Here is a 15,359-nt window from a genome sequence, read left to right as displayed (position 1 = left end):
CGGGCTCTCTGCTCAGCGGGGATCCTGCTTCCTCCTCTCTCTCTCTGCCTGCCTCTCTGCCTACTTGTAGTCTCTATCAAATAAATAAATAAAAATCTTTAAAAAAAAAAAAAAGAGTTCAACTTAACATTTACACTTGCAATTACATTACTAAAAACATTTATTGAACCTGATGTACTAAACACCGCAGAAGGCTTCCCATGGATTTTCTGGTTTAATCTTCACAACAGTTTCCGCGTTGGGTGCTATTATTAATCCCATTAAACAGATCTGGAACTAAGGCACAGAAAGATTGTCCAGGTCACACGCTTAGTAACTACTGGAGAAGAATTCTGACCTCTAGTTATTTTTTGTGTAAGAGATTTTGTAAAACATATCGAAGTCTATCTTCCCCTTAACACCCCTAGAATATTCTCCTACCTGTGTCTAGTTAACAAGGAGTCAAAGGACTGTCCCTTTAGATCACCCGTGGTTTTTCTGTTTCTCCCCTAACCAGATAAACTGCGAACCTGTTGAAACCAATGAAGGGGCATTGGGAAGAACAGAGAAGCCTTCTGGGAGCCAGCCACCTAAATCCTGCTCCAGAACCCGAGCTCTCTGAAAGCAGGCCCAGGCTCCCTTGGCTGCAGTGAGGACACAGGTGCCCGCGCTACAGTCTCCCTGGCGCCACCTGAGCTCCGGGCCCGCGCACTTTCACAAAGCGCTGGACCCCTGAGCGGCCTCGGGCGGCCGGGGCGCGCGCTGGACACCGCAGGTCTGGCTGCGGAGAGCCGGCTTTGCCCTTGGGCCGGGGCCGGGGTCGCGTGGCCCGCGCTGCTCTGGGGCTGCTCAGGCCGAGTCCCACCGGGTGACCCAGAGCCTCCCCTAGTCCCGGCCACTCTCCTGAGAGGAAGGAACCGGGACGGACAGGACGGCGGGGCGGGGCCTGCCACCCAAAGTCCCCAGCCCCGGGACGTCACGGTCCCAGGTGCGTGTGCGACGAGGGGCGGGAGTCCACCGCGCGCCTCCCTCCTCTAAGGAATTCCCACCTCGGGCGCCAGCAGCTCGGGCGGGCTCACGGTTCCATTTTCCTCGCGGCGGCCGCACCTGGCACCGCGCCCCTGGGGAGGGCGGCGCGGCGGCCGCGGAGAGCGGCCCTCGGGGCGGGAGCTTCGGGGCGGGGCCGGGGGCGCGCCGGCGGGGACGCGGGGGAGCGGCGGTGAGAGCCGGGCGAGCGGCCGGAGGCGAGGGCGCGGCGGAGGCGGGGGCGCGATGGCGCGGAGCGCGGAGGGCGCCGCGCTGCTTCTCCTGGTAAGTGCGGGCAGCGGGGACGCGGCGCCCCGGGCGGGCGAGGACGAATACGCGGGCGGGCGCCAGGCTCGCGCCCTGACCTGTCCGCCTGCGCCCGAGCGGAGCCCGGCGCCGGGCGCTCCTTCTTTGTGCCCCGAGGTGGGGAAGGGCTGGGCAGGCTGTGGCGAGCCCGAACCTCGAGGCTTCGGAAAAGTCGCTGGGTCTCCGCGGGCGTGTGGGAACCCGCCTGAGGTTCTGCTTTGCTGGCCGCCACCCTCCGGCCCTAGCGCCTCTTCTGGCTGTGGTCCGTCGGTGTCGTGGGCCCGGAGCACCTTCCCTGGAGGTCCGGGCTTTGTCTGCAGTCTTCTCCCTCCGACGGACAACATGGACGCAGGGAGACCGCGGCGGTGCCTTCGTGCGGCGTCGGGCGGTTCTGCACCGCGCGGTCCGCGGCAGTGAGCCGGAGAACCCGAGAAAGGCCCGGATTCCTAGACGGCTACAAAGGGCCCAAATAGGGTTTTCTAAAAACGCATCTTACGGAGTTTAATTTGTTGTTGTTGTTGTTGTTGTTGTTGTTGTTAAAGCCACGTTACTGTCAAAATCACCCACATAAAGGTAGTTTTAACCTAAAGTTCACAAAGTGGGTGTTCTAAAGCTGTTTCCGGGAGTTAAAGATAATGAACATATGTAATAGTTCGAAGATTTTTTTTTTTCTTCATTTTAAAAGGTGACAAACCGAAGTGCGGCGGCACAGTCACGTTGGATTTTCAGACTTTATTAACGAAAAGGGCTTGAACCACTGGAAAAGGTCTCTAGAGCTACATTTCTTATGCTTGGTTTCAGTGCTCCTATTAAGTTTTAAGTTTCTTTTCTCTGTTTGGTAAAGGAATTGCACATGGCTAAGAAATGTGTGGGGCTTTGCTAAATGGGTTTTGATAAACTGAGCTATTCTCCTGATGTAAGTCCTGAGACTTAAATGTTCAGAGAGATTAGATACAAAGCCATACTCAGTTTTCTTATATAATGGTTAAAATTCATTAAGAACAACACAAGTTTATTCTCTGTATTTAAATTTCTAACTTCCGGGGCACCTGTGGGCTCAGTGGGTTAAGCGTTTGCCTTGGGCTAAGGTCATAGGTCATGATCCCAGGGTCCTGGGACCCAGCCCCCAGTCGGGCTCACTGCTAAGCTGAGAGTCAGCTTCTCCCGCTGCCTGCGGCTCCAGACTGCTCATGCTCTCACACTCTGTCTCCCTCTTCCTCTCACAGAAATAAAATCTTTTACAAAGTAATTAATTAATTAATTAAAGTTCTAACTTCCGGAAGAGTATCATCTCTCTCTCCCAGAATTGCAAATGGAGGGGGAAAAGAAAAAATACACACACACACACACACACATATTTATTTAATAGTATTAATACTAGTTAATTATGTTAATATATATTTTTTCCTGTTTTGTGTATGTGTGTATATCACAGAAAAAAAAAAAAAAGATAACTAATCCAATCCAGGAATTTTAGTGAAGTCTCACTGGAATAACATAATTAAGACCTCCAGACCTTTGGCACACCAGTTCATTTTCAAGCTCTGTTTATCCATTTCATTTTGCTGAAGTCATTGAGGTAATTTTCAGTCAAGTTCATTTTGTTAATAAAACTTTACTGTGACTGGCCTCTGGAATAATAGAGCAACTAATTTTCTCCTTGTGATATCTCTTGGCTAGATAGAATACCAACCTAACATAGCACCTGGCTTACCCTGAGGGTTAAATATTAAATTCCTTTCACATAGGAAAAGAACTGCCTTAGTTCTCAAATGGTATACCAAGCAGGCCAAGTCATGTATATTTTTGGAGAAATAGCTCATAATTTATGCATATTTTCTGTTTCAGCAATCCAGTATTTTTACTCTATCAGGCAATAATTGACTTCTTTATGAAGTGATTATAACTAACTGAACTGGAACAGATTCTAGACTATTATTTGTATTTTCTGCCATTTTTTTAAAGATTTTATTTATTTGATGGACAGAGATCACAAGTAGGCAGAGAGGCAGGCAGAGAGAAGGGAGGAAGCAGGCTCCCTGCTGAGCAGAGAGTCTGATTCAGCCTCCATCATGACCTGAGCCAAAGGCAGAGGCTTAACCCACTGAGCCACCCAGGTGCCCCTGTTATGCTTTTTGTGATATAAATTTGAGTATGTTTACCTTTGGTCAAAGAACAATGGACAGTTCTCCCCACACCCCCACACCCCCAGCCATGCCCCCGGGTGTTTGAAGTTGAAAGTTTACTCTTTGGTAAAGAATGGAAAACATCTCATCTGTCAGAAGGATTTCTTGAGAAAATGAGTCATTTATAGAAGGGAATATAAATTGTATTCTGTACGGGTCAGAGTTCAGTTACAGATAACAGAATTCATTCTAGCTAGTTAAAGCAAGAAGGGATATATTTCAGGGCACTAAGTTGATTGCGTGAGTATAGAAAGGATTGAGGAGGAAATAGACTTCATTTTGAGTTGTCAGTAATGACTTCCAAGCCACACAGCCAAACCCAAGTACTTAGGGAGTTGCCGTCTCTCTTGTGATCAGAAACCACCAACTGCCAATCCCACAATGCAGAAATTGCCATGATCTGGATGCTACCTTTGCTGCCAGGTCCAGAACCATGCGTATTTACTAGGAGGCATGCCAACTAAATGTACCAGGACCCTGCCTCTTGGCACCCATTAATCTAATGGTAGACACTGAGACAGTAATAAGATTGGGGCAAAAACCCAACTGCATCCTACATACTAGGCTTGCCAGTATGCATATAGCTTCTACTTCACTTCCTTCTTTCAGATCTTATGTAAAAGCTGATTGGCTGAACCTAATCACGTTGAGAACTTTGTAGCTGCAAGGGAATCGAACCTGTGGTCTTTAGCTTTCCTTTGCAGTTCAGGGAGACACACAAGGAAGGAGACACTGAGTGGCCCCACACAACTATCACACAGTCATTTAGGCCGACTCTATCAAAATGGAAAATAGAAACAATTGCCTGACAGTCTTTCCTCTTCGAAAGTGTTTTACCTGAGACCTACCCACTACCAAATGCTCCACAGATAGAATTCAGAGGGTCCTTAGACATGGCTGGGACTAAGTTACATATCTATGTTTACTAATCTCTATCTGAAATTTAGCATTTCTTTAAATCATGAGTATAAGAAAGACCCTGCCTTAGCATTAGCAGTACCTGTGACTTTGTCACAAATATTTTCATATCGTACTACAGTTACCTGAAAATACCATTTGTTCTCATCACTAATAGACTTCTAAATCTTATTGTTAATGTATTGATAATGAAGAATGATGTCACTACATCGCAAATTGATGTTTCTTAAATTCTGACCATTTCAGTGTAATGGAATTCATTCATAATCCAATGGGTTTTTTTTTTATTTTATAAATTTCAAAATATTATTCTGAAAAAGGGTCCATAGGCTTCACCAGACTGCTAAAGAGGGTAGACTGCTAAAGAGGGGGAGATTTTCTGATGGTTGCCTCCGTTTTGCCTTTGACTAATTAAGCTTGTTTTTAAAAACCAAACTACATTTTAAGGATTCGGTGATAAATTGTATTATGAACAGTCATATCTACTGGTGTATTAGTTTGCTAAGGCTGCTGTAACAAAGTACCAAAAATTGGGTGGCTTAAAACGGTAGACATTTATTGTCTCACACTTCTAGATGTTAGAGGTCTGAAGTCAAGGTGTCAGCAGAGCTATGTTCCCTCTGAAATCTATAGATTTCCTTCCTTGCCTCTTCCTAGTGTTTGGCGGTTTGCCAGCTATCTCTGGCATTCCTTGCCTTTTAGACACCTCACTGCCATCCTCCAGCTTCACGTCACATTCTTCTTCTATCTCTTCTTACCACCTTACCTATGCACATTCATTTGGCCTAATTCTCCCCAATCTTAGACATGCTTAATGAGCTAAATTAAAATCCCCATGGTTGAGGTCCAGAAATATGTATTGATAGAAACTTTGCAGCTAATCTAATTATTAGATAGGTATAAGAGTGGGAATTACTGTTCTAAGTTTTACAAAACAGTTTAATCATGAATGAGGCATACAAACATTTATATGGGAAAAAATTACACATTGACTGGGGATTTTTTTTAAACTGCCAAATTATAGAAAAATCAGAAACCTTAACTGAAATCATAAATGAGCTTTAGATAAATTTGAGCATTTCTTAATCATAGCTTTTTCCCCCCTGTTTTTTAAAGTGCTACAAATTAAGAGCTGAATAACACTTTCCAAACATATTGTCCCTATATAAGAGATTATTTTCTTAGTTAAGGTTATCTTAAAATAACAATTGTATACCACATATGACATTGTACTATTTTTGTTTACTTCAAATTATTAAAAATTATTGAGATTGTTATTAGATGCAAAGCTTAATGATTAAAGTAAAATAAGCTAAGAATATCAGGATTTATATTGTAGTCTAAATGGGAATATGGTAGTGCTCATAAGAAGAGGAACTATGTAGAAACTAACCATATAGGACCACTGTTGAGTAATGCCTTGCTCAATTTTAAGCATACTAGACATTGGGAGACCATGAAAAAGCCAGACATGTTCTGCCATCATGGTGTTTATGGTCTAGTAAACAAGTAAATGGCTAAATTCCAATTGGGTTATAGTAAGGAGAGTAATGATAAAACAACAGATAATACCAGGAAGCCTACAGAAGGAACTCCAACACTGAATATCCCACCAATATCTGAGAATACTTATAAATTAGTGAGAAGATGACATGAAGAGAAGAAAGGGGAAGAATTCTAGGTAGAGAAAAGAGTATATGCAAATATACTGAAGACATGGGTGCATGGTTCTTTGGAAGAAGAGAAGGAGTTCATTGTAGGTGGAACATACAATGTGAGACAAAACCCATGCAGAAAGATGAGTGCAGCCTTCTTGATACCAAGGGAAGCCACAGAAGGCTAATATACATATTTAGGGAGGCTAATAAGGCTAATAATGCTAGTAAACATATTTAGGGAGGTGTTCAAATCATTAAGAAAATAAAACACAGATTTTGGTTGAGTTGGTCAGAAAAAGGTCAAGAAAGAAGTGGTAGTAGTTGACTAGTTAGAAACAGTTTTTCCTTATTTTTCTTTTTTTTTTTAAAGAGATGTTCCAAAATTTGGGGTGTTGTGATCCAAAACAGGCAGAAAAGTCCAGAGAGTACAGTGGAGGGAGGGTTTAGCCTGGCAGGAGGGTTGGCTTGGGAACAATGATTCTCAAGAAAAATTTGGGGGACAGGGGTTTGGAAGGTGCATTTTGGTTGTCACGAGGCCCAGGATTATATTGATGTTTAATACCCAAATCCAGGGATGCTAAGCCTCCAGCGTTCTTCAGAACCGTCAAGGAGAATTGGCCGCTCATAAATATTTTTTCTTCCTGGAAATGCCAATAGCACCCCCATTGAGAAGTGGTGATAGACAAATAGTGAGCTTCTAATGAGGGATTCATCTTACTTATCTCTATTCTCTTTTGAAAATCCAAATACTCTCTTATCAGTCAAGTGGGTACTGCCTGGCTGATTGGAGAATGAGAGGGGAGATTTGGGTAGAAATGAAATGAGAAAAGAGTTCAGGTTCTCCCTATCCTAAACTACCTCCATCCCATTATTCTTTCAAGTTCCCTACAAAGCAAACCAATTAATCAATCAATCAATAAATAAATAAAACTGGGAGGTGGCAGTGTAGGAAGATCCTAATCTCACCTCCTCCCACAGACACAACAAATCTGCGACTGTATAGGAAATAATTCCCTGTGAAGGGGGCCTAGAAATTAGGTCAACAGAGCCTCCACAACAGGGGACAGCAACAAGATAGGTAGAAGAGGACAACCGTAGTACAATCAGTCATATCTGTAATAGTTAGTTAATGAAAGTACAAAATAAGAATATCACATCAAAAACATAAAACAAGGGGGCGCCCGGGTGGCTCAGTGGGTTGGGCCGCTGCCTTCGGCACAGGTCATGATCTCAGGGTCCTGGGATCGAGTCCTGCGTCGGGATCTCTGCTCAGCGGCGAGTCTGTTTCCCCCTCTCTCTCTGCCTGCCTTTCTGCGTACTTGTGATCTCTGTCAAATAAATAAATAAAATCTTAGGGGAAAAAAAAAAACATAAAACAAGGAGGGGTGCAAAAGTGTAGTGCTTTTAGAAAGCATTTAAACTTAAGTGACCACCAACTTAAAATAGATGGCTATGTACATAGGTTGTTATATATGAATCTCATAGTAACCATAAACCAAAACCTATAATAGATACACAAAAAATAAAGTGAAAGGATTCCAAACAACACTAAAGAAAATTGCAAATCACAAGAGAACAAGAAAAGAAAGGAACAAAGAATTACAAAAACAAGAAAACAACAGAATGGCAATAAATACATACCTATCAATAATTACTTTAAATGTAAATGGACTAAATGCCCAATCCAAAGACAAGGAGTAGCTAAATGGATAAAAAAAATACCAGTGCCTGCCCATGTGCTGCCTACAGAAGACTGATTCACTTTAGATCTGAAGACACACAGACTGAAAGTGAAGAGACAGAAAAACATATTCAATGTAAATGGAAGCAGAAAGCAAGCTGGGGTAGCAATACTTGTATCAGACAAAATAGACTGGTGTAACGAGAGAGAGGTGTAACAAGGTGTAACAAGAGAGAGAGAAGGGTGTCACATAAAAGGGTCAATTCAACGAGAAGACATATTGCTTGTAAATATGCATCCAACACAGGAGTACCTACATATTTAAAGCAAATGTTAACAGACACAGATTGGGAAATTGACAGTAATACAATAACAGTAGGGGATTTTAACACCCCACTTACATCAATGGATAGATCATCTAGACCCAAAATTAATAAGGAGACATTGACCTGGAATGATGCATTAGACCAGATGGACTTAATAGATTATTACAGAACATTGCATTCAAAAACAGCAGAAGACACATTCTTCTCCAGTGCACATGGTACCATTCTCCAGGGTGGACCACAAGGTAGGCCACAAAACAAGTCTCAGTAAATTTAAAGTTGAAATCCTATTAAGTATTTTTTTCTGACCACAGTGGTATGAAACTAGACATCAATGGCAAGAAGAAAACTGGGGAAGACACAAACACATAAACACTAAAACATGTCACTAAACAAGCATTGGGCCAATTAAGAAATCAAAGAGGAAATCAAAAAGTACCTTGGGACAAATGAACATGAAAACACAATGTTCCAAAATCAATGGGATGCAATTCTAAGAGGGAGTTTTACAACAATAGAAGCCCACCTCAGGAACAAGAGACATTTCAAATAGACAATTTAACCTTACACCTAAAGGAACTAAAAAAAGAGGGGCACGTTGTTGGCTCAGTCAGTTAAACATCTGACTTTGATTTTGGCTCAACTCATGATCTCAGAATTGTGAAATCGAGTCCTGCTTCAGCCTCTGAGCCGGGCACATAGTCAGCTTAAGATTTCTGTCTTCCCTAACCCCCTCTTCAAATAAATAAATAATTCTTTTAAAAAAGGAGGGGGAGGGGAAACTAGAAAAAGATCAGAGCCCAAAGTTAGTAGAAGGAAGGAAATAATAAAGATGAGAGCATAAAAATAAAATAGAGATTAAAAAAAAAAATAGAAACTGAGAGCTGGACCTCTGAAAAGAGAAACAAAATTGACAAACTCTCAGCCAGACTCCTCAAGAAAAATAGAAAAAGGGTCCACATAGAATCAGAAATGAAAGAGATGTTAAAACCAATAGCACAGAAATACAAATGCTCACAAGAGACTACATGAACAATTTATATGCCAACAAATAGACAACCTAGAAGAAATGGATAAATTCCTGGAAACATACAGTCCTCCAAGACTGAGAATGTAAATTGGTACAGCCACTATGGAAAACAGTATGAAGGTTCCTCAAAAAATTAAAAATAGAATTAACTGTGTGATCTGGCAATTCCTCTTCTAGGTATTTATCCAAAAATATATATGCACCCCAGTGTTCATTGCAAGCCAAGGAATGGAGGCAGCCTAAATGTCCATCAATAAATGGATGCAGGGTGTGTGTGTGTGTGTGTGTGTGTAATGAAATATTACTCAGCCATACAAAAGAATGAAAGCTTGCCATTTGCAACAACTTGGATGGACTAGAGGATATTATGCTAAGTGAAATAAGTCAGACAGGTTAAGACAAATACCATATGGTCTCACATATATGTAGAATCTAAAATATGAAACAGAAGCACTCTTAAAGACATAAACTGATGGTTGCCAGAGGAGGCTGGGAGGTTAAATGAAATAGGTAAGGGGAGGATTAAGAAGTACAGTCTTCTGGTTACAAAATACATAAGACTATATTCTCTACCCTGTACATAGAGAATATAGTCAATAATACTGTAACAACTTGTATGATGAGAGCTCCTAATTGCCTAGGCTTGTGATGATCATTTCATAATGTATATAAATACCAAATCACTATGCTGTATACCTGAAACTAATAAAATATTATATTATCCATTATTCTTCAGTGAAACATACTTTAAAAGCTAAAAATAAAAACATTAAATTAAATTGCCCTTATCCACTCTCTCATCTTAGAGATCTACTCTCTTTAGCCCCTGAAGGTGCTAGCTGAAAAGTTATGCAAGATACCTAAGTCAATCATCATATTTTAATACTGTAAATCATCTCTTCTTTCAAATATCTTCTCTCTTTGCTTCCATAATACTCTACTGGGAGTTCTGTCACCTCTAGGAAGCTGCAGTGGCTCTCGGCTCCATTTCTAGCCCGGCACTTTAGAGGGGCATGCTGTACACACATTACCGGTAACATATCAGATATGAGTGGGAGACAGGGGAGGTGCAGAGTGGGTGGTAACAGCTGAGGCTGGGAGAGTGCTGCCTTTAGGAGAGAGTGAGTGTAACCCTTGCCACCCTTTGAGCCATAGTGCTTTACTCTTTATTGTCTAATATCTTTCCCCAGGATCTAAGCCTAGCATGTCTACAAGCTATGCTCTGAAAATTGCATCCCTCTAGCCACTCAGACTTAAAATTTCAGTATCTCTGACACCTTCCCCTATCCTCCACACATAGGGCATTGCCAAGGATTAGTTGGGTCCTCTGGAATGTTTGGCTTTACCCATCCATCCTCCTGCCATTACCCTATGCTTGTCCTCATGCTATCTCCTCTGGCTTATTACTTTAATGTTCAGACTGTCTTTCATCTTACACAGTACTGCCAGAAAACTTTCTAGAGCTCTAGTGTTAGAGCATCCCTAATCAGAAGCTGTCGTAAAGAATCGTAGTATAGGGGCTCCTGGGTGGCTCAGTGCGTTAAGCCTCTGCCTTCGGCTGGGGTCATGATCCCAGGGTCCTGGGTTCAAGTCCCATATTGGGCTCTCTGCTCAGCAGGGAGCCTGCTTCCCCTCCTCTCTCTCTGCCTGCCTCTCTGCCTACTTGTGATCTCTGTCAAATAAATAAAATATTTTTAAAAAAACATTGGAAAAGCAGGTAAATGGTTATGACAAATCATATAATGTATTGCATTCAGACTAAAAGTATGTAGTTTACCTAAAATTGAAATTCAGAATTGAAAAATTAAAGTTCAAAATACTGTTTTTCTTGACTATTGAGGGTTTTTTAAGTATCAACTGTGAAAACAAATGCAGTTATATATTTAGTTTTTGAATAAAGCTACTCTAGGAATTGTGCTTACATATCAGTCATATGTAAGTTGAATAAAATATCAACCAGTATGTTGTATATAAATATTTTAGCTGGGATTGTCTAAATAAAGTATAATATTTAACCATTAAAAAAGAAATTTTAGGGACGCCTGGGTGGCTCAGTGGGTTAAGCCACTGTCTTCGGCTCGGGTCATGATCCCAGGGTCCTGGGATCGAGCCCCAAATCAGGCTCTCTGCTCAGCAGGGAGCCTGTTTCCTCCTCTCTCTCTGCCTGCCTCTCTGCCTGCTTGTCATCTCTCTCTGTCAAATAAATAAATAAAATCTTTAAAAAAAAAAAAAAGAAATTTTATAGAGACTACCTCCCCTCAAGAATAAAAAATTTAGAAAAAAAGAAGATTAAGAGTATGGTAGGTGAAACTGTAACCTAAATCTAACCTACATCAGGTTGATCAGGGAAGTTCACCAAAATCACTGGTCCACTCTTATTGCACTGTGTCATTTAAACTTTTCTGAATTTATAAGTTTCTGCCACTACAGAGGCTCTGCCATGACTTTCTTGGGCCTACAAAGGCTGTACTATGAACCAGACCTCTAGCTTTAGTTTATATGAATAGAAAAGTCAGGGTATGGGGTCAGTGGAAATAAGCAAGTAGCATCCATGACCCTCAGCTCTTTTTATTTCCTTTGGATTATTTTAGCTAAAGCTGCAAACACTTTAGGAATGGATTGGGGATAAGCCAAGGATCCTTAGGGCAGTTTCTGATTTTGGCTTCCATATAGTAAAATGGAGAAATGAAGAATTTTAAAACATTTTGCTTCGTGGGAAGAGTGGGTGAGAAAGAGAAATAACACAGGTGTTTCTGTGGTTATCCAGGGGGTGGGCAAGAGTTTGAAGAACAACAGCAGATGCATGAGAGATCATCTCTATTTGAGTCCTAAAGATTGTCTACTGACCTCTAAAGTTAATTCTGGCTGAGCGAAAGTAATAAGCCATTAGACTGTCCCAGAGTTGAAAAAGCTTTTAAACTACTTTGTAGGGGCACCTGGGTGACTCAGTGGGTTGAAGCCTCTGCCTTCGGCTCAGGTCATGATCCCGGGGTCCTGGGATCGAGCCCCACATAGGGCTCTCTGCTCAGCGGGGAGTCTGCCTCCCCCCACTCTCTCTGCCTGCCTCTCTGCCTACTTGTGATCTCTGTCTATCAAATAAATAAAATCTTAAAAAATAATAATAAATGAACTACTTTGTATCCCTCTACAGTTCATCTGTAGTAAGATATTTATTGGTCTGAGTTATTAAAGCTTAAGGGGTCACCTCACCATTGACTTGGAAACATGGAAGAAAGCTTCAAAATCATCTCCTCCAGATCAAAAACATAGCAGTCAGGGGGAGCTGTCATCCCAGGACTCATAAGTCCTCCTGGATTCTGCTTATTATATCATCAAGGTGATTCAGAGCAGGAAGTCTTCTCTAAGAGTGCAAGTCTTGAGAACAAAAGTACATTGATTCATAGTATTTTTGCAGTGATGTTTGACTTTCCCTCGTCTCTGCCAAAAAAAAAAAAAAAATTTCTTGCCAAATACCAGGTAGACCAGTTTTAACAAGTTGCACAGCATCCAATGGTAAAAATAAAAACTTGTTTTTAACTTCACTAAATTGTATTGGAGGATTTTTCTGTTTCATCTAAAAACACTAATTCTTCGGGTAGAGAAACTAGAAATTAATTTTTCATCTTCAGTCTTAAAGGCATGTTGCATATGACACTTTCCTGTCACCAAGTTCCTGTGAGAAAAAGAGCTATAGATTTCATACTTGGGAGAAACCATAATGATCATCTTGTCCAGACATTCTTCCAATGTTTGAAACCCTTTTATGACATCCCCACAGGACGTCACTCAAACTTACAGAGCTGGAAATGTTCAAAGCGAAGTGGGAAGGAGTGGGGATGGAGGACAGAAGTCAGAAAATGCCAGTTATTCCATTTATGTTCTCAGCAATATGCTACCAGTTGAGAAATTTACATAAATCTACAGTGCTCTGAAATTTGTAAAACTTTCTTGACTCGAGTATTAAGATAACTTCCAATCAGAGACCCAAGTTCTAAATCAGGGTTTCTGAACCTCAGTACTTTGTCATTTGGAGCCAGATAATGTGTTGGGAGAAGCTGTCCTGTGCCTTAGAGGATGTTTAGCTACATCTCCGGTCTCTACCCACTAAATGCCAGTAGCAGCTCACTCTCATTTGACAATCTCTCCACCCTCCACTGGAGTTTGATGGCAGAAAATTGTCATGTGCTTGACTTCAAGGTGCACATCAGTTTCTGTAACTTTTTAGTGTAACACCTGGAAAAGTGTACATATCACAAGTGTATTGAATTTTCACAAACTGAACACAGCGAGTGATCAGCAATCAGATCAAGAAACAAGATTACCAGCACCCCAGAAGCTCTGATATAATCTCCACTGACTCACTCCCCTCTTACAGCACCAGCCTTGATCACCAAAACCATTCCCACCTCATGCTTGGCTCTTCCATTTGCAGGAAAGTTGGCCTAACTTGCTCCCCCATTCTATTCAATCTCTATGAAGATAAAACCTCTTCTGAGTTCCTCCTCACAGTCCTAAATCACTCCACCACCCTGTTCCAGCTTTAATTTTCTTTACAGTTGTCACAACGGATTCTTGTCTATTTCTCCATCAAGTAAGAATCCAAGAGGATAAGAACATTGTATTAGCATATTATAGGAGCTCAAGAAATTGAGGGCATGAGTGAATCCAAATTTCAGAAATTTTAAGATGAGAATGCAAGTCATAGAATTAAGGAAATCCCGTTGTAGTATGCCAGTCACTGCAATAATTATAGTCCTATATTATTTCTTTTAGTAATGCACTATAAGCCTGCAACCTGGCTATATCATGTTGCTTTCAGATTCAAGTAAAAAAACCCAACTGAAAGTAAATTAAACAAAAAGAATATTTAATATAATAAAAAGTGGTGCAGAATTGGGGTGGCTCTGATTTTGACCAATTTTGTACCTCAAAGATATTACAGTGTCAGTCTCATTTCTCTGTCATTTTATCAGCCCTCTCCATGTAGTCACAGATGGCTCCATTCCAAATGTCATGAGATTGCTCAACAATCTCCAGAAGCAGGTAAAAAGAGAGGCTGTGCATTTGCATCTCTTCGCATCAATGAGGAAAGCCTTTTCCAGACTCTCCAGTTATTTCATTGGCCAGAATTCTATCACACATTGTTATAGGTTGAATGTTCTCCCCCTGCCTCCTCCCTGCCCTGAAGTCCCGTATTGATGCCCTACCTCCCAAGGTGATGGGATTAGTGCCCTTATAAGAAGAGACATGAGAGTTCAAGTTCAAGCTCTTGCTCCTCGTGTGAAGACGTAGCAAGAAAGCTGCTCTCCACAAGTCAGAAGGGACCCCTCACTGGGAATTGACCCAACCAGTACCTTATCTTGGACTTTCCAGCCTCCATGACTATAAGAAACCAATATCTGTTGTTTAAGCCACGCAATCCATAGTATTTTGTTATGGCAGCCTTAACTGATTCATACACACATTTACGCCTAGTCACCATCAAAGTGAATGAGACTGATGCTTTGGCATATACCAGTCATTACTCAGCTAGCAGGGGCTACTTGCTACCTGAACAAAATGGGGTTCAGTCAATGCTAAAATGGCAGGAAATGGCAATTAGCCATACAATTGAAAATGTCTGCCACCCATGTATTATGTTACAGATAAGGAAACAGATTAAAGCAATTTATTGATCAGAATTGGGATTTTAATCTAGGTATGACTATTTCCAAAGTCATGCACTTTCCACCAAGTGACACCACTTCCCAAAGATAATTAAAATAGTCACTTTTGTAATAACCAAGTTAAGAAAAGCTCTATCTTTATGATTCCCCTAATAAAAGTAACAGAGACAGGAAACAATTTTGTAATGTGTGTGCTACATCTGTATCCAGATCTTGGCTTCTCAATACCGTCCTCCCATATTAGAAATCAGGACTTCTTGGAGAAACGGCTCATTATAAAGCTGGGATGGGAGAAGTATAAGATAACCCTGGAGCATCTTGTGATGCTAGACAGTGGGGAAGAGTTAAAAAAACAGAAAGATGGGAACACGTCAAATGTAGGAACAGAATCTAACCTGAAAGATCTTCCAGTGCCCAAAGCTGGAACTATTTGAACAAAATAAAATAATATTGGTTTACAACCCACAGAATAAAATAAATAAATAAATAAATATATGTTTTTAAAGATTTTATTTATTTATTTGACAGAGATCACAAGAAGGCAGAAAGGCAGGCAGAGATAGAGGAGGAAGCAGGCTCCCTG

General features: G+C 41.4%; 2 protein-coding genes across 2 annotated transcripts in view; one reads left to right on the top strand and one right to left on the bottom strand.

Moving 5' to 3' along the window:
* Positions 1-1,125, bottom strand: part of DSC1 (desmocollin 1) — a 333,497-nt gene extending 332,372 nt beyond the window's left edge. The window contains exon 1 of the mRNA XM_082699479.1: positions 1,029-1,125. The gene's annotated coding sequence lies outside the window, so the exon portion shown is untranslated. The remainder of the gene's footprint in view (positions 1-1,028) is intronic.
* Positions 1,113-15,359, top strand: part of DSG2 (desmoglein 2) — a 44,670-nt gene continuing 30,423 nt past the window's right edge. Inside the window, exon 1 of the mRNA XM_082699477.1 lies at positions 1,113-1,290. Within this exon, the coding sequence (XP_082555603.1) occupies positions 1,252-1,290 (39 nt within the window). The 5' untranslated portion in view covers positions 1,113-1,251. The remainder of the gene's footprint in view (positions 1,291-15,359) is intronic.

The sequence above is a fragment of the Mustela nivalis genome (genome assembly GCF_964662115.1).
Source record: "Mustela nivalis genome assembly, chromosome: 14".
NCBI classification, from domain to species: Eukaryota; Metazoa; Chordata; class Mammalia; order Carnivora; family Mustelidae; genus Mustela; species Mustela nivalis.
Note: the sequence above shows the minus strand (reverse complement) of the source record. Positions and strands in the feature narration are given on the sequence as shown.